This window comes from Ursus maritimus, unplaced genomic scaffold (assembly GCF_017311325.1).
Source record: "Ursus maritimus isolate PB19 unplaced genomic scaffold, ASM1731132v1 scaffold_23, whole genome shotgun sequence".
NCBI classification, from domain to species: domain Eukaryota; kingdom Metazoa; phylum Chordata; class Mammalia; order Carnivora; family Ursidae; genus Ursus; species Ursus maritimus.
The window spans coordinates 30,575,578-30,598,745 of record NW_024424786.1 but is presented as its reverse complement, the minus strand read 5'-3'; the positions used below and the strand labels follow the sequence as shown (position 1 = coordinate 30,598,745).

Below are 23,168 nucleotides of genomic sequence, written 5' to 3'. Positions count from 1 at the left end.
TCCTTTTTTTTTTTTTAAGATTTTATTTATTTATTTGACAGAGAGAGAGAGAGAGAGAGAGAGACAGCCAGCGAGAGAGGGAACACAAGCAGGGGCAGTGGGAGAGGAAGAAGCAGGCTCCCAGCAGAGCAGGGAGCCTGATGCAGGGCTCGATCCCAGGACTCTGGGATCACGCCCTGAGCCGAAGGCAGACACTTCACGACTGAGCCACCCAGGTGCCCCCACTCATGATTTCCTAAAAACTCTTTATTATACACTTTGCATATAAGTACATGCTCATTGCTAATTTTCTAACACTGTAGAAATCTCTTTTACCAATTCTAGACCTCTCCCTAGAGATAGCCACCAAAGTGAGCTTGGTATCTAGTCTCTGAAGATTTTGTGTGTTCTGCATTTTGTCTTTTTCATTCGGCAGGGTCTTGGAGCTCTTCATATAAGAACACATCTCGGGGTGCCTGGGTGGTGCAGTTGGTTAAGTGTCCCACTCTTGGTTTTGACTCAGGTCATGATCTCAGGGTCATGAGATCGAGCCCTGAGTTGGGCTCTGCACTCAGCCTCTGCCCCTCCCCCTGCTCTAAAATAAATAAATCAATCTACAAAAAAAAAAAAAAAAAAAAAAAAAGAACACATGTCTATCTACCTTGTGCTTCAGAGTTAGCCATAGTATGAATGAACTCTAGGTTATTCAATCTTTTTTTTTTTCTTTCCTACACTTTGGTGTTTATCGTTATTTCCAAATCTCTGGTGTATATACAGGATTTTTTAAGTGGCCACATTGGTGGGCCACTCTGAGGGGTAGGGCTTGGGCCCCACCACCCTGTCCCTGGAGGGAGTTCCTGGGCCGGGGCCTCTCGACACTGTCTGACCTATGAACCTCGGTGACAGGCCAACCAGCAGGCTCTTGATGGATGTTTGCTTCCAGTTTTCCCTTACTGCAAACAGTACTGCGTGCAAGCCTCCTTGTACCCTTTTCTGCACTTCTACACATGTTTGTCTAGGGTAGGTTCCAAAAAGCAAAATTGCTGGATCACCAAGTCATATGCTAACACCTCTGGGGCTTGGCACACCCTGGTGCTCAGGCCTGCAATGCCTCTCCACATGACTAATTCCTGCTCATCAAGCCCAATCACGTGTCATCCCCTGGTGAAGGGTGGTCTCTTCCGGCTCTGTTTTCCCAAAGTACTTCCTACCCACACTGTATCATTAACCTACACTTAAGACTGTGCCTTATTTATCTTGTATTCTCAATACCTAGCAGAGGGCTTAGCATAGAACAAAAATTCAAATGATTTCTCGACTGGTTGACCGAATGAATAAATAAACAAATAAAGGTACAGTGGTTAGGACATTCCAGAAACTCAAGGTGAGCAAGTCTGTGAGTGCTGTGGGCTTAGGCTTTGGACCAATGTGCCAGCTGGTGCCCTGAGCCAGGCTGCCTCTCGGTTTCTGTCTATCCAGCCTCTGACCTCGGGCATCTCATCTTGAACCCTGTTCGAGTTCAGGATTGTGCGGATGGAGCCGTATGGGTGTGTAGGGTCTCTCTGGCCGCAAAGTGCAGAAATCTGAGCCCTGGGGACAGCACTAGCAGGGGGTTAGTTTTCCAAAGGCGGCTCTGTCTCCTTTCACCTTTGAAACAGCTCCGTATGCTCTGGGTTTTAGTTTATTTTTTTTTCCCCTATGGTACCTTAAGGGCAATTAAAATCAGCTGCAGTATTTCTGCTTTCTACCTCCAGATTGAAATCTAAGAGAAGCCAGATGCTTTCCAATCCATATCCCCTTCTCCTTGTGATCTGAGGAACAGCCCTGTTTCCTGAATCTCTCTCTGGCCTGGCTTTCCCAGATGCCAGTCTGGCTTGCAGCCTTTGTTTTTAATGGGGTTTTAATAGGCGGTTCCTGCAATTAATTTCATTCTTGTGTTTTCACACTTTCTGTCTAGGTGCCTAAAGGCCCCCGGGCACTAGGTGGGATGTTAACTGATTTAAAATAATACAGAACAGTATAGCTGTCATTGTAGATTAGCCCAGCTCCTCTCATTTACAGCTTTTACAATCAGTAATTAGCTGGGGCACACGGTCCATTTGGGAGGTCAGCTGGGTCACCTGTCATGTTTCATAGAGGTAGAAACAGAAATATGGAAAAAAAGGGACTTTTTCATGCCCCAACAGAGACTGGGCGTTGAATCTGGTTTCAGAAGCCACATCCTGCTGGGTACACACCCTATGAGCAGCCAAGGCCAGGATCCACTACGCAGGTAGGATTTGCCAAACGCGGTGCGTCCTGGATGTCCACAGTTTCACCCTCCCACTAGGACTGTGGAGCAGCCCAGTCCTCAGCAGCCAATACTATCACCTGAAATTACCCTCATTCATTCTCTCAGGGCCCTTTTCCATTGTATGAGCGGATTTATCTGCATAAAGACCGCATCAACGATTCCTCTCGGATTCAGAAACATACTTTTGCTATTTTTAAAGTTGCAATTTAAAAATCCGCGCACACGCACTCACACTCCTCAGGGAGTGGTGGTGGGGCGGGGAGTGGGGACGAAGAGTACGTGCTGGGGAGAGAACAGCTTGGCTCTTGGCTTCCCAGAGCGCCACGCCGTCCCCCTGGGGGCGCACTCCTCGGAGCACGCTGGGGCTCTCCAATTCCCTGCGAATTTGCGCCATCAGGACCCTCCGAGCGCCGGGGGCGTTAGACCCTGCTAACCCGCTCCCCTTCTCTCCTGCCAGGCCGAGGGCTCGGTGGTCGGGTCTCCCGGCCCAGGAGGGATCGGGAGGGACGGAGAGGCCAAGCAGGTGGCGATTAGGTCAGCCTCGGAACATTCTTGGACCGCTCCAGTGGATAAAAATAACAGACAGGCAGACTGCGAAAAATCCCAGGGTGGGGGCAAAGAGGGTGAGGGAGAAGGGATTTATTAAGGGTGGGGTGGCAGCGTGGCGATGTGGAAAAATCTGCCAAAGCTGATGAATGACAAAGCGGGTGGAGGGACGAAGGGATTTAAGAATGAATCGTGGTACAAAATCTGGGAATAAGAACACTGAGGGGGAGGAGCTCCTGACTTTTTGCCCCACCCCCACCGCGTGTCCCACGCAGTCCTCAGAATGCGCCTCGAGATTGGCAGGCAGGGCTGTGCATGGAAAGGGCACGGCTTTGGAATCCGGGTCTTGCCCGACTACAGATCTTTTGCAAGCTGCCTAAGGTCTCTGGGCCTCAGTTTCCGCATCTGTACAATGGGAATCCTAATGCTTAAAAGGGGGTGGATGTGAGCCTCGCCGGAACTAACTTATAAAAAGATGTGCTTGGCAAAAAAATGTTAAGGCAGCGTAGCCCCCACCCCCCACCCCCACCCCGGCCAAGGCCTCCCTCCAAGGGGTATCCAGGCAGGCCCAATCCCTTCCCGCTTCCACCGGTCTCCCAGGCTCTGCAAAGGCCGGAGCGGCAAAGCCGTAATCCGACTCCCTTTTGCGGCGCGGCGCCACCCTGGGGAGCGGGCCCTGGCGCTTCTCCTGTTGGAGCCGATACCCCACGGCCCGCGCTCCGGGAGCCGCGGGTCGCGGAGATGTCTGCAGCCCCTGCGCCTCAGCCTCTGGCGGGTGGGGTTGGGGCCGCTGCGGCGAGGAGAGGGCGGGGCCGGGGGCCGGGCTTCCCGGGGGAGGGCCGGGCGCGCTCCGGGAGGCGGCGGCCCCGGCCCGGGAGCGGCAGGACTCCGGCCGGAGCGTGGCCGGACCCCCACCCGCCGAGACGCCCAGGAAGAACGCGGTGAGTGCTGCCGGGACGCGAACCGCGGGGAGGCGGCAGCGGGAGCCGCGAGTCGATCCCGCTCTCTCCTCCCGCTCCTGAAGTTTGCAATGGGACCGACTCCCGCGCTGGGCGCCCCCGGCTACCCCACTCAGCGCGAGGACGGGAAGAGCTGCCGCCGAGCCGAGCCGAGGGGGTGTCTCATCCGCTGCGCCACGCACCCCGCGATTTCCAGGCCCGAGGAGGAGAAGGGGGCGTCGGGGCTGGAGGGCCACACCATCTCATAGGGCTCCTCAAAGGCCCCCAAACGCCCCGGGCACCCCTCGCTCTTTGCAAAGAGCCCTAATTTCTGGGCCGCTGCCCCGGGTCACCTTCTGGAGTCCACGGCCGGGTTGGCCCAGGCAGGGTGCGCCCCCTCCCCTCAGCGGTGAGCGGCTGGCCCCACCCCCGCCGAGACCAAGTTCAACAAGTTTGTCCAAAAAGTCCTAGAGCCTCCATGGCTGGGCCTGGCCCGGCCGCTCCGCGTGGGCTCCACCGGCTCCGAGTTGTGCAGCTCCGGACCGGCAGGAGGGCCGGTCGAAGGGCGCCGTCCATAAGGGTTGCGGCCAGAGACGGGCAGCCACTGGGCTCCGAGGTTTGGTGTGGAGGCTCCGGGTTTGGAGTGCGTCATCAGGGAGCAGGCACCTCAGGCGGCAGGTCGGGTTTCCAAAAGTGCCCCTTTGTTATGCCCCTCCCTCGCCCTGCCTCCTCCCCTTCCCTGCGCCACCCCTTCCCCCACCCTCTGGGCCGGCTCTGGCTGCTGGTTCCAACCACTCTAGCCTAGGCACCTCTCTCTGGACCAATGGGCCGCCCGCAACTGTACCTCCACATCCTAGGGCTGCCGGACGGCCGGGAGGGGCCGCTGGCAGAAGCCCCTGGGCGCAGCCTGTGACTCAGGAGGACGGGCAGGGCAGGATGGCAGTGCTCCCTCCCAGGGGCATGCCCCCAGCTTCTGGGAAGGTGGGGGCTGGTCTGCGCGGAGTGGGGGTGGAGGGGTACCTACTTGCCTTAGGTAGGGAGAGTGGGTTCTTCCCTGCGTCTCAGGACTTTCTGCTTTGGCCCAGGCAGCTCTGAGGAGACCCTGCCAAGCCCCCGCAGACTTCTGCAGGCCCAGTAGGTACTGGGCTACCTGGGCTTCCCAGCATTAATTATCTGCCTTCCGGGCTCTTGCCTGTGGCAGAGTGTGTTCTGGGGACCAGAACTGGGTCTCTGCTGAAGTCAGGAGGCATAGGGTGCTTCTCATGGCATGCAGGCCCCACCCCCATAGCTCGATCCAGCCAGGGCTGTGGGTCCTGGCTGTGCCTGGGACTCGGGCTTGTGTTTGCTCTGGGAGGCCGGAGGGAGCAGTGCCAGCCTTGCACACACAGCTTGCTCTGTTCTGGGGCCAGAGAAAGGGAACGGGTGGGGGGCAGCTCTCCCGGGAGCCAGAGCCAGAGCCTGGAGGCTGGAGCAGGCAGGGGGCCCAGGCCCCTGGATGCCTGACTGGGACAGCTCCGAAGGCCCTGTGATTTACAGCTGCAGTCCTGTTTCTCTCCATCTGGTTGGCAAGTCCTTTCTGGGTAAATGGGGCAGACTCAAGGGGCAGCAAGGGGAAGTGCTGAGGAGCCTGGGGGCCAGCCGTTCTGTCCCTCTCCTGCTCTGTACCCAGGCCCTTCCGCTGCACGCCACAGCTCTCTCTCTAGCTCAGGGCTGGATCCCACCTAGACAAGCTTTCTCACAGCTGCCACAGCCAGCAGGTTTCCTGGTCCTTAGGTGGGTGTCATTTGTTTCTTCATTCAGCTACCAACTCCAGTGCCCGAAGAAATACAAATTGGACCCTCTCTGTCAAAGACTGGGGACAGATCCTCTCCTGTTAGTGACGATCCATTGGAATATATAATATATAGCCTGATGGAGGGCTCACAAGGGGCTGTGTGAATGGAGTCCGGGAGACTCTGGAGAAGATGCCTCAGTTTGAGTTTTGAAGGATGGATAGTGGCTTGTCGGTTTGGAGGGGAGCAGTGTGATAGAGCCCTGCTTTGGGGGCAGCGGGCATGTACTCTGTCCTCCTGGGCTCGGCGGTGTCCCTTGGGCTTGCTCAGAGGAGGAAGCGGTTTCCTTCTAGGGGCTTGAGTTAGTGCTAGGGACAGCTGAGCTGCCGCCAAGAGGCAGGAGGGGAGTGGCCGCGTGCCACTGTGTCCTCTAGCCTCTGGGGTGGTGGCTCTGGGGTTGGAATCTGCCTTGCCCTCCTCTACGGTTCTGGAGCACACTCTTAAAATTGGCTGATGGCCTGTCTGACTCCCCCATGCTGCCCAGACTCTGGGCTCTTTGAGGGCGGGGCTGAGTTACTCATTACCCAGGGAGGCTTGTGGGACCTCACTGGATGCTGTGGAACAGGATGAATGTCCCTTGCGACTGTCAGGCCCCTCGCGCTTCTTGCTCATTGCCTGGTGTGAGTCTGAGACCAGCCCTGGCACAGAAGACCAGGAGGCGCCGCCTTACCAGGGAGCCGAGGCTTCCTTAGGGGAGGGCAGTAAAATACACTTGTTCAGCTTCTTGGCCAAGATCGGACTCAGGCCTCCTGGCTCCCAGTCTGTTCTTGTGGGCAAAGGGAGTCACTGGAGTGTGGCCGGGTATCCTCCGACTCTGCCTGGTCTGGTAAAGGGTGGTCTTGTTGTTCGGGGAAAGGCAACAGGGCCCGGCGTGGGCAGGTATCCTCCCCTCTCATCTGTAGTGTGGAAGGGGGGCAGCGGGGCCCTCTGCCCACCACCCACCCCCGCCCGCCACCTAATCCCCAGCTGGATCCTGTGACCCGCCTGGCATTCTCCTGGCTGGAATCCGGCGCTTCTGACAGCAGTTGCTATATCGGGGGGCCGGGCACCGCCCTAGACGCTCTAGGTCCCCGCCCTCACCCCCGCCTTGCTTTTGTCAGCCTCAAGGCAGAACCACAGCGGCAGCTTTGAGAGTTGGACATCAGGTCCCTGAAGTGATCTCTAGGGCCCAGGTAGGTGGAATGAGGCTGGGTCAGGGAGGGGATGGGCAGACTCAGGGCCCAAGGAGAAGCTCTGAAGTGGCCATCCTTTCCCCTATCCCAGCCCCTCCCGGTGCCTTCCAGACTCCCACCTGTGGAGTCCTAGCTCTGACAGTTCCTTGGATGGTGGGGATAGCAGTGGGGACAAAGTCCAGGGATAGGAGAGGATCTTTTCCTCTCCCCAAAAGTGTGTATCTGGCTTCCCTTCTTACCTCTCTGCCCTCCACAGCCCCCATCCGCCACCATTCCGTGCTGCAGGGACACCATGGCTCCAGAGGAAGACGCTGGAGGGGAGGCCCTGGAGGGCAGTTTCTGGGAGGTGAGCAGCTGGGTCCTAGGTTTGGGGGTGGCACTGAAATGCCCCCCACCCCCCCGGGCCCAGCCACCTGTCCAGGAGAGGAGCCTAGCTGTCAGCCCTAGCCCTGGAGGGGTCTTCTCCCCGGTGACACCGCCTTTCTCCTGTCCGCCCCAGGCTGGTAACTATAGGCGGACCGTGCAGCGGGTGGAGGATGGGCATCGGCTATGCGGGGACCTGGTCAGCTGCTTCCAGGAGCGTGCCCGTATCGAGAAGGCCTATGCCCAGCAGCTGGCTGATTGGGCCCGCAAGTGGCGGGGCACCGTGGAAAAGGGTGAGCCAGCGCTTGGGCCTCGCCGGGAGCAGAGGGCTGTTGAGGGTGGGGAGATCAGGGGAGGCAGCTTCTTTTTTGTACCTCTTACGGGAAGTCTGAGGATTCCGTGTATGCCTTCCCTTTGAAGAGGGAAGAGCTTCCTGGTTATTCTTACAGTTGTTAAGAATAACCTAGCTGTTAAGAGTTTGCAAAGTATGGTCATGAGTTATTTTGATGTTTCTAACAGCGCTATGATGGAGAGGGTCCTGTTCTACCCATTTTCTAGAGGACAGTCCGGAAGTTCAGAGAGGCTAGGTGACTTGTCTGAAGTCACACAGCTAGAAAGCTGAAACTTGAACCTAGGCCTTTTGACTCAGGAGCTGGGGATCTTTCCATCCTAACAAGCTCGTTCTTCCCTCTGAAGCATAGAGTGTAGTGGGTGATGCCACAGATTTGGGTTTGAGTCTCAGCTGTAGTGTTTTGGGCAATTAACTTGTAGCTATAATGCTTTGGGTAATTAGCTTCCCTTTTCTGGACTGCTGTTTTTCGCCTGTTGAATGTTGATCGTGACACTGTTTTCATGGTGGTGGATAAGGATTCAGTGAAATCTCGTATATCCATAAGTAGCTGCTGACATCTTTGTGGTTCATCTTTGCATCCCCTGCTGCGGGCCTGGCACCCAGGGCAGCACCCTGGGGTGGGGGGTGGGTGGGCTCATTTCTGGCCATGTCCCTGGCCTGGTCCCAGCCCATCCCTCCCTGCAGGCCCCCAGTACGGCACGCTGGAAAAGGCCTGGCACGCCTTCTTCACGGCAGCCGAGAGGCTGAGCGCGCTGCACCTGGAGGTGCGGGAGAAGCTGCAGGGGCAGGACAGTGAGCGGGTGCGCTCCTGGCAGCGGGGGGCCTTCCACCGGCCTGTGCTGGGTGGCTTCCGCGAGAGCCGGGCTGCCGAGGACGGCTTCCGTAAGGCCCAGAAGCCCTGGCTCAAGAGGCTGAAGGAGGTGAGCCTGGGAGGGATGGGTCCCTTCTGGAATCTGCCCCGGGGCTGGAGCGGGCTGGGGCTTGGCGTTGCAGGGTCCACATTGGTCACCGTGCGTGCCAGGTGGAGGCTTCCAAGAAGAGCTACCATGCAGCACGGAAGGAGGAGAAGACAGCCCAGACTCGGGAGAGCCATGCAAAGGCCGACAGCACCGTCTCCCAGGAGCAGCTGCGCAAACTGCAGGAGCGGGTGGAACGTTGCGCCAAGGAGGCCGAGAAGGTACTGGGTGGTGGGAACGCCTCTCCCAGGCCCAGCACTCGTAACGCTCTCATCCTCATGGGACACCCGCTCTCTAGATCATCGTTTAAAAGAGAAGCCAGAGAAAAGCTGATGCTTTACCCAGGGGAAGAAATGGTTCAGTTTCAGACTTGGGGAGGATCTTAGCAGTTGAGGAGACCTTCCAGCTCCTTTCCCTCCGCTGTGTCTCCCTGCCAGCCCCGGCCAGGACAAGCTCTCACGTTGCCTGCTCTACCAGAGCACCCTGTCCTCCAGCTCTGCATAGCTGCTTCTCATTTTCTACCTCCTCCATGAAGTCTTTTCTGATTTCTCCCACCCGCTCCCTCGAGGTGGACCTCATTTCACGCTCCATCTTCACTCACCAGCCTCTGTGACTCTGTGCCCAAGTGTCCCCTCCCCTGTTTGGCTCCTGGGCTTTTGGTGGGCAGGAGCTGGTCTGCGGCCTGATTGCGGCTGGGGCCTGGCCCAGGGTCTTGTCCGTAGCTGTGCTGCGCAAATACTAGCGGTGTCCTAAGTGGGTGAAGGTCTGGTCCTCACCGGGCCCCTCCTCGCCCACCCAGATGAAAACCCACTACGAGCAGACGCTGGCCGAGCTGCACCGCTACACCCCGCGCTACATGGAAGACATGGAGCAGGCCTTTGAGACCTGCCAGGCCGCGGAGCGCCAGCGCTTGCGCTTCTTCAAGGAGATGCTGCTGACCTTACACCAGCACCTCGACCTCTCCAGCAGTGAGAGGTACGGCCTGTGAGGCGGGCGTGGAGGTCGGGGGTAATGCTGGGTCTGCTCCATCTCTGGCCAGGCGGAATGACTTTGGGGGGGGCGACTGGGGCCCAGGGTTCCCCAGGTTGAGGTTGTGCCTTGGGCCACAGGTTCCACGAACTGCACCGAGACCTGCATCAGAGCATCGAGGCGGCCAGCGATGAAGAGGATCTGCACTGGTGGCGCAGTACCCACGGGCCCGGCATGGCCATGAACTGGCCGCAGTTCGAGGTCAGTGTTCTGGGCCGGCTGGCGCTGGGAGGTGCGGTGGGCTCAGCCTGGACCTCAGGAGGGAGGCTAGGGCTTGGGATGGAATAGGTGAAGGTCTGAATGGCTCTGGCTGCCACCACAGCCTGCAGCCCAGCCTGACCCTAAGCACTGTCCCCACAGGAGTGGTCCTTGGATACACAGAGGACAATTAGCAGGAAGGAGAAGGGTGGCCGGAGCCCTGATGAGGTTACTCTGACCAGCATCGTGCCCACAAGAGATGGCGCTGCACCCCCACCCCAGTCCCCGGGGTCCCCAGGGTGAGAGCCAGAAACCTGGCTGTGGGAAAGAAAGAGCTCTGCCCCCCACCCTGCCCTCTTTGAAGTGGGTTGAAACTTGGTGCCAGGAACCTTAGGACCTACTTAGTAGTTGTCATGATGCCAGTGTTCATGGTGGTTTAGCTTTGCCAGGCGGTTCCCACATTCGCGCTCATCTACTGCTCACGTCAGCCCTGGGTGGCGGGAAGCATGCCAAGCTCACGGGCATGCGTGGCAGAGGTCAGACTAGGATCTTTCAGTTCTTTCCCACCTGCCTTTCCCAGGGTTCTTCCAGAGGGCGAGCCCTTGGCCCTGGGTCCTAGGCTCTCTTGCTCAAGGTGGTCCTCATGCCCTGAGCCCGCTGCCTTCTGTCTCCCCTCTCTAGTGGTGGGCAGGATGAGGAGTGGTCCGATGAGGACAATCCCCGGAAGGCTGCCCCTGGGGTGCGGGTGCGGGCGCTCTATGACTACGCCGGCCAGGAAGCTGATGAGCTGAGCTTCCGAGCAGGTACCCAGGGACCCCTTTCCTGTTCCTTTCCAGGCTTCAGCTACCCCCTCCCCTCCTTTACAGCCTGAGCAGGGGTGTGGAAAAGGGAAGCCTGATGCCTATTTCCCAAGGGCCAGTTGTCTGATCTTAAAGGCTGCTCTGGGTCCAGCCCCCAGGAGTCGGAGTGTCTGCTCTGAGCCCTCCCCTCCCTCTCAGAGTCACCAGCTGGGGCCTGCTTGATGCATTCAGGGTCTGGGGGTGGGGTGGCTTGCTGACTGTGACCTCTCTTTGCCTGAGGCATGTCTCTTCTCCTAGCTGGGTTCTCCTACTAACCCCCTCCTCCTCAGTCCTTGACCCAGTTGCAGGATCAGGGCTGGGAGAGGGCAATGGGCAGTGACGAATCCCCTTTCCCCCAGGGGAGGAGCTGCTGAAGATGAGCGAGGAGGATGAGCAGGGCTGGTGCCAGGGCCAGCTGCAGAGTGGCCGCATTGGTCTGTACCCTGCCAATTACGTGGAATGTGTGGGGGCCTGACCTCCCGTGACAGCCCTTCTGCAGCGTTTCTCCACCCTGCATCAGAGCCCAGCTTCTCATGGACAGCCGGACCCGAGGGCCCTGGACCATGGTGCCCCTGCTGCCCTTCTGTCCACTGAGGAGGGAGGAAGTCCTGGGATCCAGGGAGGGGAGAGGCCTGCATCTAGGAAGGGACTGGTAGGGCAGGGTCAACTGAGGCTAGGCTGAGGGGAAGATGGGGAGGTCAGGAAGTGACAGAAGGGCTCAAGGGTGCCAGGGCCTCTCCAGGAATGGGTGGGTCTCCCCAGGAGCTGTGGACCCAGTTCCTGGTCTCAGTGTTTTGAGGTTCCTGGGGTGGTCTTGGGGTGAGTGTAGTTCTGGGCTAGCAGCACTCTCTTGTGGTTTGTTCTGGTGTGTATTAAACTTGGAAGAAAAAAAAGCACTGTCAGGCGTGAGTGCATCTTTTCTGATAATCCACCCTCACCAGGCTGCAGAGGGCATCTGGAGGGAGGCACCGAGTGGGGAGGTCTGTGGGCCTAGAGTGTGTTATGGGCAAAGGTTTGCCAGCTTGGTATCTGCTCTGGGGATCTTAATCTGGGGTGGGAGGTACTCAAGATTGGGCTTGGTGTGAGCCCGCCGAGGTTGGAGGCTGGGTACTGAGTTCTGGGATGGACGGGAGCCCAGCCGGTTTGTCTTCCTGTTCATGCCGGTGGGACCAGGAGTGCTTGGTAGAACTGTTCATCATTACTCATCCCTCGGGAACTGGCCCCAGCTGAGGCCCCCGGCCACCTGCCCCGGGCCTCGCAGCCCTGGCCTTCTGGGAGGTCGCGCCACCTGCCGGGGGTGGCGGGGAGTCCGGGCGGCGCTCGCGCGAGGTTTGGGTCCGCCGGTGAGCCGTCGCTCCGCCCTGGCTGCGGATTGGCCCCGGCGAGGTGCGGCGTGGATCCTGCGACCATCGTAGAGTCCCGGGCTGCCGCCGTCTGCGCTCCGGTTCCGCCGGCGGCTCATTGGTCCAGATCGGGACAAATCGCCCCACCCCTCGGCTGCCGAGGGCGCTGGTGGCGCTGATCCGGTGTCCCGCCTTCCCGGCCGCGGATTGGCCCGCAACAGGACCCGTCGGTCGCGCTGGTGTCTGGGAAGGAGAGAAAATGGCGGCGGAACCGAGCAAGACCGAAATCCAGACTCTTTTCAAGCGGCTTCGCGGGATTCCGACCAATAAGGTGCGCGAGCGGGAGGCGCGTGGGGTCCGGCGCTGGTGGAGACGGATTCTGTCTCCCTTGGGGCCTGAGGGAGGGAGAGAGGCGGACGTGGGCTGTTTCCTTGGCGTGTCTTCGCCCGGCCTCGACTCGGGGCCCCTGACCATTGGCTCATCGCCTCCTCCACCCAGGCCTGCTTCGACTGTGGCGCCAAGAATCCGAGTTGGGCCAGCATCACGTATGGTGTTTTCTTGTGCATTGACTGTTCTGGGGTGCACCGCTCCCTGGGCGTCCATCTCAGCTTCATCAGGTGGGGTCTTCTTGCGGCTGCTGTGCTGCTTCCCGGCTGGGGCTATGGGCTCATCAAGGGAGAGTGGCTGTCTCAACTGGACCACTTGGCCCGGGAGGGGTCCGGTGGTCGCCCGTGGGAGGGAGCCGCCTGTGTGGGCCCTTTGCCACACAGCCGGTTTGTGTCTGCCTATAGGTTAACATTGCCTTCTTTCCTGTTGGTTAAACTTGACACTGTGAGTATTAGTTTCAGGGGAAAAGTTAGCTGCATTGACCTTGTTGCTGATCTTTTTGGTCGAGTATGTCTGGAATGAGACTATGACCGTCCTTAAGGGGAAAGACAAATCCAAGCTTGAGTGCTTGAGAATTCGACCTCTTTTTGGATCTCAACAATAATTAGTAGTGTTTTGACCAGGTAATTGAAGAGCAAATCTTTTACAGACCAGGTAGAGTGGAGGAAATAGGGTGGTGGCTGATTAATGTTTTCTGGGTGCCTACTGCAGCCCGAGGCCAAATGACAGGTATGGGTCTGCCAGGGAAGCGTCTCCTGATATCTGCTGGTGGGTGACATGCAGCCCTTGCACGCAGGTCCACAGAGTTGGATTTCAATTGGAACTGGTTCCAGCTGAGGTGTATGCAGGTCGGCGGAAATGCCAATGCGGTAAAGCTCCTTCTTACCATCCTCCCCACCCCCATTCTTCTGCCTGGGTACACTAATTTTACAGTGTCTTCCTAGGAGGCCCTGTCTTTCCTCTTTTCAGAGGATTTTCTGGTCTTTAGCAACACTGTACACTATTATCTAAACTTGGAAATTGGTTTTTCTTAAATGGGCTTCGGATTCAAACTAAACTGGACAGAGGTTCTTGGGGAAAGGCTAAAGGAGTTGGGGCCTCCACATTCATTCAGATCTTGTGAGCCTGGATGAGGATGGGCACCATGAGGATGGCATGCTATCTTCAGGCAGGGTTGAGTGAGGGCTGAGGGCCAGTCAGTCATAGCAGAGGATGGGAGGCCGTTTTTTTTGCAGGTGTTTCTGAGGATCTTTACCTCTGTGAAAAAAACTGCTGGTGTCAGTAGGTTGTATTTATCATGTATAAATAATAACCGGCTGTTACAAGGGGATGCCTCTTTTGCCCTGGGCAATCACCTGTAGCATGCTCGCTCTTCCTGGCTCTCCAGACAGCTTTCTTCCGCCAACACGGATGTACGGCCAGTGATGCCAACACCAAATATAATAGCCGAGCCGCCCAGATGTACCGGGAAAAGATCCGGCAGCTGGGGAGTGCAGCCTTGGCTAGGCATGGTACTGACGTAAGTGCCTGTTCCCCGGGGCTAAGGTAGTGGGGTGAGTGGGAATATTCAGAGCCCTGTGTTTCAAGGGTGTCTTCTTCCTTCTAGCTTTGGATAGACAATATGAGTAGTGCTCCCAGTCACTCCCCAGAGAAGAAGGACTCTGATTTCTTCACGGAACACACTCAAGTGAGTGCCCACAAGGAAAGTTTCACATGATTGTTGCTGGCAGGTGGCCTGCTTACCAGGCCAAGGCCTGTGATCATGTGGCTTGGAGTCCATTCACCTTGGTATGAGACCTCAGCCAGGGAATGTCTATGTCCCACTACTGGGTAGGCCCAGGGGTTTCCTCCTCCTATGAGTAGGTGTGCAGTGTGGCCCTCCTTAGGAACGGACCCCTATACACTGGGATAGTAGGGAGGAGGAGAAGCAGCTTCTTGAGAGCTCAAGAGGTGTCAGGAGCTCCAGGCAACTTTTCCTGGATTCTTTTCCCATGAGAAGGGTACTGTGGTTAGGGACAATGAAAGGGTTCCCTCCCCAGCAACGCGCCTCTGGCAGGAGGTTTCCTGTCTGCTGGAACTGGGTGCTGAAGTCAGACTTTTAGTTTGAATTCCTTCTCCTCTCCGTAGCATTTCTACGATGGTGGCCAAGTCACTTAACCTGTCAAATCCTGTGTCTCTAAAAGGGCTACCGCTACCTCACAGGGTTTGTCATGATCATTAAGGGTATTTCTATGTGAAAAGCCTTTAGACTTGTGCTTGGCAGGTGGTAATAGTTGTTCGTTGTTGTGAAATTAGGGGAATGAGCTCTGGCTCAGAGTAAGTAGCAGAGGGGTGGAGGTGGCTGCGAATTCCCTGTTTCTTTCTTCCATCGTCAGTAGCAGCTATCCTTTTACTCACTAGCCTCCGGTCTTCTTTTCTCATGGGCTTGCAGGAGTGTCTCATACCCACAAGGTACCTGTGGGTTCTTGGCGCTCCTTGCCAGTAGGAGCGGCTCATCCAAGCTTCTGTGATCTGGCTTCTTTTTCAGCCCCCTGCCTGGAAAGTACCAGTCCCCGACCCAGCAGAGAACCAGCAGCTAGCCCCTTCTACAGAGATCAGTAGCCTGGCACGTGAGTTCAGTCCAGATTTCAACCAGGTGCCCTGGTGTTGGTAGAGGACTTGGGGCTAGGAAGGGGACACCTGGCCAAGGGGATTGGAGTGTGTGTGTGTGTGTGTGGGGGGGGTTCCTATATTTCTCGGTGGGCTAGGATTCATTTCAATCCCTTGGAAAAAGTGGTGGGCATTCCTTTTATCTTTTGGTGGCCTCAGCAGGCTGAAGAAAGCCAGTCCTTCCTACTCAACCCATCACTTAAGGGGAAGTCGCTGCAAGCTTTGTTCCTTGTACCTAACTCCTACCATTGCATCCACAGAGCCGGAGCACGGCCCCAACATGGACCTGCTTGGTACCTCACCCAAAGCCTCTCTGGGTCAGTATGCCACCTGGCAGGTGCAGACTCACTGGGAGAGGGTGGGCCTGCAGGGCTCTTTTCAGGTCTGCTCTTGCCTGGTCACATGGACTGAGGCCCCAGGAGACTGAGCATCTGACCTCTCTGGAGTCAGGACTGGGATTGAGTTTATGACTGCAGAATTAACTGCAAGAACTTTAGAACCAGGCCCTTGGAATTGATAAACCTGGTAGCTGGTAGCAGACCCCCAAGGCCTGGGGTCTGCCTCTGAATGTGGAGCTGGGTCTAGCCAAAGGGTGGGGAGGCCAATATGAGACAGGACACCTAACCCTGGAGTCTGTGGCAAGATTGGCCTTTCTGGTCTATTTCATGGGATGGGGGTACAGCTTTCACAGCTGGAGGCAACACTGTCCTTTCTCAGCCTATCTCTGGCCTTTTAGTTCTTTTTTTCTTTTCTTTTTTTTCACTTTCCTTAGTGTTCTTTAGTTTTGATTCAGCATTAGAACTGTGTGTTTGCTGACCTTGGTTGTTCTGTTGACCCTTGGGGGTTGGGGCAGGAAGCTAGTAGAATGACTGTAAAACTGAGCCCATGCAAAGGATGGCATGGCTTGGTCTAAAGTGAAGCTCTTTAGAGGCCTCTGGGAATAACTTTGGCCTCTGGGCTTGGGAGCTATATGGAGGCTCTGGGGTGGGCCCCTTGTTAGCCATAAGTCTTTCTCTCTAGAGTCCATGTGTCTGTCACCTAAAGGGGTCCTCCCTGCCAGAGGTAACCAACAGCTGCTTGGGCAGCCCAGCCCCTTGCATGTCAGCTCCCTGCTGTAGGAGCTGAGGCTGGTATTTAACATCTGCCCCCTGCCTAGTAGTCTTCGTGTTGGTTCAGGGACTGTGATGGTCTCTGGTGCTTTGGGTCTAGGTTCTTGTCTTAGTCTGCTGGGAGTCAGGAGCCTCGCCTAACCATGTCTGTCTTTGGCTTGGACGCTGCCAATGCCATTGGTTGGAACTGGTGGGTGGCAGCCTTGCCTTCCTCTGCCTGAAGCTGTTCTTTGTGGAAGCTCTTGCCAAGAAGCTGCATGATATGGAATGAGCCGCTGCCGCTGACCTTCGTCTCCACTCATGCCCTATCCTCTTTCTCACACAGAACCGAGAACCTCCCTCATCGGCAAGAAGAAGCCGGCAGCAGCTAAGAAAGGGGTAGGTGGAGGGAGGCAGTATGGTAATGGTTAGGAGCTGGGTATCGGGCAGCCTGGATGCCCCCCTTGACCCTGCCACTTACTGGCTCTGTGACTTTGGCAAAGGTACTTTTCTGAACCCTGTCTATGAAAGGGCTGTCAAGATGCCTGTCTTTAAGGGGCTCCTGGGAAGAGTCAGTGCGATTATGTACACCGAGGGCCTGGCACAGCCCGGTCCTGGTCAGCATTGCCTGCTGTTTGCAGGCCCGAACCCCTGCTGGCATTGTGTGAGCCACCTCATGCCCAGCTCCAGCAGAACCACTCTTCTCCCTCTTGACCATGCTGGTTGGGCTCCCTATTTTTTACCCTAAACGTTAAGAAGGAATGCTTCCTTTGGGGGTGTGGCTAGAGGATCCGTACTGGGGAGGGAACAGAAGACACTGTGGCTGTTGGTAAGGCCCCCATCCCATCATTCTCCTCCCAGCTGGGTGCCAAGAAAGGCCTAGGGGCCCAGAAGGTGAGCAGTCAGAGCTTCAGTGAGATCGAGCGGCAGGCCCAGGTGGCAGAGAAGCTCCGTGAGCAGCAGGCAGCTGATGCCAAGAAGCAGGCCGAGGAGTCCATGTGAGTGTTTGCCCAAGGGGCCCCGGCTCACGTGGGGTTGGGTGGGCAGGTAGGACAGGTCAGGATGTGAGCTGGCCTCCTGACAGGTTTATTCCTTTCAAGGGTTGCTTCTATGCGCCTGGCCTACCAGGAGCTCCAGATTGACCGGAAGAAGGAGGAGAAGAAGCTACAGAATCTGGAAGGGAAGAAGCGAGAACAGGCGGAGAGGTTGGGCATGGGCTTGGTGTCCCGCAGGTGAGACTCAGCTCTGGGGTGTGGCAGGGAAATGCCAGTGTTCTGGGAGCCGCTGCGGATTCCTCCCAGCAGCTTGGGTTTTGAGGCTTAGTCTTCCTCTGAGGCTGAACAGATAGATAGATGGCTTTGCTCATTGTCTTAAAGTGCCGAGTATAGTGCTTGTCACAGAGTAGGTATGGGCTCACCGTGTTTGTTAAATGAAAGAAACATAGTATTGGGTGCTTTCTCGAGCTACTCAAGAGGGTAGGCTGCTGTTGCTCAATGGGGGTGCTAACCACACTTTGGTGGGACAGTTCTTTATCTTTTAAGATCTCCCTGAGAATTGCAAGACTCTCAGCATCCCTAATCCTTGTCCACTAAATGTCACTGCTGCCAGGCACGCCAACACCCAGAAATGCCCCTAGAACAAATGCCCTTTGGCATTGACAGTGTCCTTCCTGTTTGAGGACTACTGCGCTTATGTTGCCATGGTTTTCTTGAAAACAAAACAAGGACTGCAGACCGGTTCTCTTACGTATTTTGTTTGCTCTACACTAAGAGCTTCCCTCTAGAGATTTCAGTAACACTCGCCTCTTGAACTCTCTTAAAAACCAGAATATTGGACAACACCAGGTCCTGGGGTTGCTGTCTGGATTCCTGGTGAGAAGAGGCAGAGTTGGGCAGGTGGTACTAACTCTTGATGCCTCGCTTTCCTCCTCGGTCACTCTCCACAGAGGCATCTTAAGGGTTCATTTCACTAAACTTATTACAGAATATCTACAGCTTTTAGCTGGCAGAACCCTAAAGAGTGAATATTTTATGGTAGGGTTTTAAATAGGGTAGGCTGGGTTTAAGTTAAAGTTTCTACTGCCCCACGAAAAAGAACCAACCAGCTGAAAAAATTGTTCAGGCGCTTTCACCCAGTAATTCCTGTGACCGAAACAGGGAAAGGGAGGAGACCTAAAGTCCTTTCTGGGATTAAAATGTGATGTTCCCCCGATTAGCTGTGGGTTACACAAGTAGCACATGGACGGAAATGGAGTTGCTTAAATCTGGCTGGCACGTGTTCTGAAAAGATTCAGCAGAAACAGCCAGCCTTATCAATTCTTTCAGAGAAATAGAGGAGAAAGGCCCAAAATATTGAATTTGGAATCAATAGTTCTCTATGTTCAAACTCTAGTTGTGCCAGTTACGAGATCTGTGGGCTTTAGGCAAGTTGCTGCATTGCTCGGAGTTCATTTTCTCACCTGTAAAAATACCTAGTCCTACCTCCTGCACGGGACTGCCATAGTCAGTGAGGCCACGGCGGAGCTCGCTAGCCCGCTGTAGCCAGGGTTGCTGTCCAGTGTTCCGGTTTTTAAGAGACATCAAAACTCTAGAATTCCTGCTTTGATACCATCAGACTCCTTTCCCTGGTTCTGGGGTATTTTGTATCTTTTCCATGTGAAAGTGTCCGTCTTGGCAAAGGTTATGGCTCCCGGTGCAGCAAGTCTGTAGAGTTGTTTTTAAGGACCAAGAGCACTACCATTTGGTGCACATCATTATTAAAATAAGAGGCAAACGAACAGTCCTTTGCCAGGGAAGCCCTGCTTTGAGAAAACAAAGCTGATGTGCTGACAGTTGCGGGGTGCTCTGGCTCCGCGGGGCTCCCGGCACTCCCTGCAGGGTCTGGCCCAGCCCTGGGCGCAGGCCCAGGGAGAAGGCTCTGGGTGGGGCCGGGTGAGAGAGAACCCCGAGCTCTGCCAGCAGCGGGGCATCGTCTCTGGTGCGGCGACACCACTGCTCACAGCCGCTCTCGGGCGGCTCTGCTTGTTTCCACAGCTCCGTGTCTCACTCGGTGCTGTCTGAGATGCAGGTGATCGAGCAGGAAACCCCTGTGAGCGCAAAGTCCTCCCGCTCGCAGCTCGACTTGTTTGATGATGTTGGTACTTTCGCTTCGGGACCCCCAAAGTAAGGCTGTTGTTGGGGGTGCAGACTTGGCCACCATGCTCCTCATCAAGGTTTTCTAAGCTCCTGTGCTGTCTCACCAGGTACAAGGACAACCCCTTCTCCTTGGGGGAAAGTTTCGGTTCCCGCTGGGATACGGATGCCACCTGGGGTATGGACCGGTTGGAGGAGAAGGAGCCAGAAGTGACCATCTCAAGCATCCGGCCTATTTCAGAAAGGTGGAGTGGGCTAGGGCAGCACGGTCCGGCAGGATTTTCCTGGCACGGGAACATTCTGTGTATCTGCCCTGTCCAGTGTGGCGGCCACTAAGTCTGTGCCTCCTGAGCTCTCCACACGTGGCCGGTGCAGCTGAGGGACTGGAGCTTTAATTTCGTATTAGTAAGTGTAGCCACACGCGGCTGGTGGCTGTCAGACGAGGTGGTGCGGGCATCGGCTTTGGGTTGAGCTGCGCCTTATCGTCACGGAAGGTGTAGCAGCCGCTTTGTTCGAGGTCTGTTTCTCTGGCAGGAGGGGCCTGATTTCATGCTCCAGTCCTGACCACCCAGGAGTTATGTGTCTCTGGTCACCTTGTTACTTGTTTGTTTTTTTTTTTAAAGCTCATTTTATGTTAATCTGGGCAATATTCAACTGATAAATGACCGAATCATTTGTGAAATGGGGACATAAGTAATGATTTCACACAGTCCCTGGAAGGATTAAATGTAACGAAACTTAGAAAGCACCTAGCCCAGGGTCTGTGCATGTCGGCGGGAGGTAGGAGTGACTGACACTTTTACATCCACACTGGGATGCTTTTGAGAGTGAAAATGCCAGGAGAGTAGATACGAATTCAGGCAGGCAGAGACCTATGGTCACCCTAGTGTTAGTCCAGTTGTCACTTGGAGGAGACCGGCCGTAGTGATGTTCTGACACCCTAGACTTTGCTGAAGCTCTAGAGGTTTGGCACGGGGACTAGGCCCCTCGAGACCATGTGTCTGCGCTCCCTGGTGGAGGCACTGTAAGCTCTCTGGTGCCCGGACTCGGTGGGGAGGAGAGGGGCCTCGTCCAGGGAAGAGGGTCTATGAGTCCCAGAGCCATAGCCAGACGGGGCCGTAGCGAGCCGCCCCAGAAGGCCGCTGGCACTTTTCTCAGGCTCTGTTAGTAACGGGGTTGGTACTACTAGGCTCTGATAGTAATGGGAAGGATCAGAGGTATCCCACACCCACCCCTCAGAGTCACAAACAGAAGGGAGGTGGAAAGCCGGAGCTCAGGCCTCGAGTCCAGTGAAGCGCGCCAGAAATTCGCAGGAGCCAAAGCCATCTCATCGGACATGTTCTTCGGGCGGGAGGTGGACGCAGAGGTAAGGAGAGTTGTCCGTCCTGAGCCTGGAGGCAGCAGGTGGCGTGGGGGCCTCCTCCTTGCCACTGCTTTGGGCTTTAGCACCAGGGTGTCTCGGCTGATAAGGAGTGTTTGAGTCGTCGGCCAAGAGATCCCCAGGCATTCCCCTTTCTTCACCACAGCATGAAGCCCGGTCTCGCCTCCAGCAGCTGTCGGGTAGTAGTGCCATCAGCTCTTCTGACCTCTTCGGGGACGTGGATGGAGCTCATGGAGCAGGTAGGGCCGCGAGGGTAAGGTGCACACTGGCACGGCCTGTGAGCAGAGCTGGAAGACCCCGTGGGCTGGGAGGGGCTGCCCACAGGGCTCTGAGCCTCCCTTTCCCTTGCTGTTACAGGTAGCGTATCACTGGGCAATGTGCTCCCCACAGCTGACATTGCCCAGTTTAAGCAGGGTGTCAAGTCTGTGGCTGGGAAGATGGCTGTGCTGGCCAACGGAGTGATGAATTCTTTGCAGGTGAGGCTGGGCCTCTTTGGCCTGGGGCAGGAGGGTAAAGCAGTAGAGAGTAGTCATTGGAGGCTGGCCTTCACCACTTCAGGCACTGCTACTGGCTAGCTTCCGAGCCCGAAAGAGAGCTTTTTCTTTTCCTGGAAGGGCCGCTTCTTTCCTTCGAGCTGGGTGCCGGGGCTGGGCCGCTCCCTAAGAGGATGCCATGTCTGCACTGATTTCTCCAGTCTTGTCACCTTCCCTCTCTTTCTCCTTCCTCCCTGGCTTCACGATTGGGCAGGGCTTCCCCCTTGGGATCTGGCCACAACCCCTTCCCTGAGTCATAACAACATGTAAAACTATGTCTGCTATAGTGAGATTGAAGCCCGATTCCCCGGAGTACCCCAGTCCTGCAGGGGTGTGGTGGGGGTTGCTGCTGCAGGTGAGAGACTTGACTTTGTGTTTTCTCCCCCATGTCCAGGATCGCTATGGTTCCTACTGATCCGGGCGCCATGGCTCAAGCATATGGTGGCAACAGCAGCAAAACCCCCATGACTTCAAGGCCAGGGGCGCTTGTCTTGTGGAAGCTGGGGAGGAATTGTTACTTTATATGTGTTGTGTGTGAGTGGGGTGGCCTTTGAGGATCTCGGGTAAGGGGGATGGGCGGTTCTAGCCTTGACCTCTGCCCGTAGACTGAGCCCTGTATTCTCCTCCCCTCACGGCCCCTGGCCCGTGTGCTAGATTACTGTCCTCTGATCCTGCCCCCCAAGCTGCTGCTCCCTTGTCCTGCCGCACTGGGAGCGAGGGGAGGAGTTCCCTCAGGTGGGCTGCTTCTGGGTCCAGCCTTTCCCCAAGTAGGGAAAGTGAGACGTATCAGGCTTTTTTGCCAGCTCTAGGATCCTTCCAGGTTGGCTGGGGCTTGGCCCCCGTCCTCTGGAACCCGTGGGCAGGTCTGGAAAGAGTTGTGCTGTAGACCAGCCCCCGGAGGGGGGGAGGCTCTGGACTTGCTGCTGTTGCTGCTCCTGTGGCGGCCTCTGGGTGCCGGGAGATGGCAGGGGAGGGGAAGCGCCTTGGTCTGGGCCTTACTAAGGGCTAGAAACTTTACCCGGTACCTAAAGGTTTCATTTGGGATCAGACTGGAGGCCCGAGTGATCTTCTCCTGTCTCACCACCCCTTTTTACAGTGATCACTTGAGGGATACTTCTGAGTGTCTCGGAGTCCTTCCATACCATCCATTGTGGAGCACAGGACCCTCTGTCCCTTCATCCCCTGCTTGGTGGCCATGGTGGGTCTCATCTGTCCTAGGCCCTGCTCTGGATGCTGTGAGTGTAATGCTGGCCAAGGAAGCAGAGGACATGAGGGACAGAAACAGGCTCTTGGGGCTCAACTTTCTTCTGTATCATCCTGGGCTTGGGGGGGGCCCTGGACAGCACCCCCCAGTGAGAGCTTGACCCACCTACAGAGTTGCAGGCCTCGCCGCCAGGCCACGCACTGTGTCATCCTTGGTGCCATCTCCCCCTGCTGTGCCGCCAGTCTGGGCCCACCCTGCCCACTGTGGGGTGGGGGTAGGGCTCCGAAGCAACACAGACCATTACTTTCTTTCTGGACTGTTTGTATTGAAACAGAGTGGTGTCAAATAAAGCCTTGACAGGGCCGTGGGCCGCTGTTGGTCTGAGTGAAGTGTCCTTTCTGGATCCTGCCTCCCTGCCCAGTGTAGGCCCCTGGCCTCACTCTCTGGGCTCCCACCGATACGGGTAGGGCGATGACGCTGAAGCTGAGGCCATGCTCTCCGGGGCCTCCAGCGTGTCTCTTCTCTGAAAGCCGAAGGCCCCTGGCTTCTCGGCCCTGTGCTGCCGCGAGGTCCGGTGTAGCCTCGACCTCACCACCCTGTTGCACGCGGAGGAAAGAGCTGGTATTAGTTGGCCCTTTCGCTCCTCCAGTGAGCCATACTGCTGTGGGCAGGCGAGCAACCTAGCAGCCCTGTACCTCATCCCAGTAGGAGGCTTGACTGGGGTGTGTTTCTCAGGGGAGTTTAAGGACAAATGAAATCTGCAGCCTTAATGGAAGCCTTTTAAATACAAAAAGAAAGGATGTGTGTGTGTAGAATTCCCTAGCTTGGTTAACCTTTTCCCCCAGTAGGGGCTCCTGGAATATATTTGCCACCTTCGGGGTCCTCAGGGTACAGGGGCCAACCACTGGTCTGGGAGATGTATGATTAGAAAGAGGCAGAGGGGCCGCGGGACTCT

At 56.4% G+C, this 23,168-nt stretch overlaps 2 protein-coding genes across 5 annotated transcripts; both read left to right on the top strand.

Annotated features, from left to right (window-relative positions):
• The first annotated feature begins 3,633 nt into the window (after nt 1–3,633).
• PACSIN3 (protein kinase C and casein kinase substrate in neurons 3) lies at nt 3,634–11,393 on the top strand. 3 transcript variants are annotated; one of them, XM_040639048.1, is made up of 11 exons: nt 3,634–3,759; nt 6,689–6,760; nt 7,017–7,106; nt 7,260–7,416; nt 8,160–8,395; nt 8,497–8,652; nt 9,231–9,406; nt 9,541–9,661; nt 9,821–9,957; nt 10,340–10,461; nt 10,857–11,393. In XM_040639048.1, the coding sequence occupies exons 3-11, from the start codon at nt 7,053–7,055 to the stop codon at nt 10,970–10,972; spliced, it is 1,275 nt and encodes a 424-aa protein (XP_040494982.1). In that variant the 5' UTR covers nt 3,634–3,759; nt 6,689–6,760; nt 7,017–7,052; the 3' UTR covers nt 10,973–11,393. The 3 variants fall into 3 exon arrangements, with proteins under 3 accessions (XP_040494982.1, XP_040494983.1, XP_008699229.1); XM_008701007.2 differs by lacking the exon at nt 3,634–3,759 and adding an exon at nt 4,278–4,434; XM_040639049.1 differs by lacking the exon at nt 6,689–6,760 and having other exon boundaries at nt 3,653–3,759.
• Nucleotides 11,394–12,009: 616 nt separating this feature from the next.
• On the top strand, nt 12,010–22,597 carry ARFGAP2 (ADP ribosylation factor GTPase activating protein 2). 2 transcript variants are annotated; one of them, XM_008701008.2, is made up of 17 exons: nt 12,010–12,171; nt 12,339–12,457; nt 13,024–13,096; nt 13,615–13,746; nt 13,834–13,914; nt 14,755–14,836; nt 15,137–15,193; nt 15,897–15,938; nt 16,311–16,363; nt 16,826–16,962; nt 17,065–17,196; nt 18,997–19,125; nt 19,206–19,340; nt 20,335–20,461; nt 20,622–20,715; nt 20,834–20,952; nt 21,404–22,597. In XM_008701008.2, the coding sequence occupies exons 1-17, from the start codon at nt 12,100–12,102 to the stop codon at nt 21,422–21,424; spliced, it is 1,605 nt and encodes a 534-aa protein (XP_008699230.1). In that variant the 5' UTR covers nt 12,010–12,099; the 3' UTR covers nt 21,425–22,597. The 2 variants fall into 2 exon arrangements, with proteins under 2 accessions (XP_008699230.1, XP_008699231.1); XM_008701009.2 differs by lacking the exon at nt 15,897–15,938.
• The last annotated feature ends 571 nt before the right edge of the window (nt 22,598–23,168 follow it).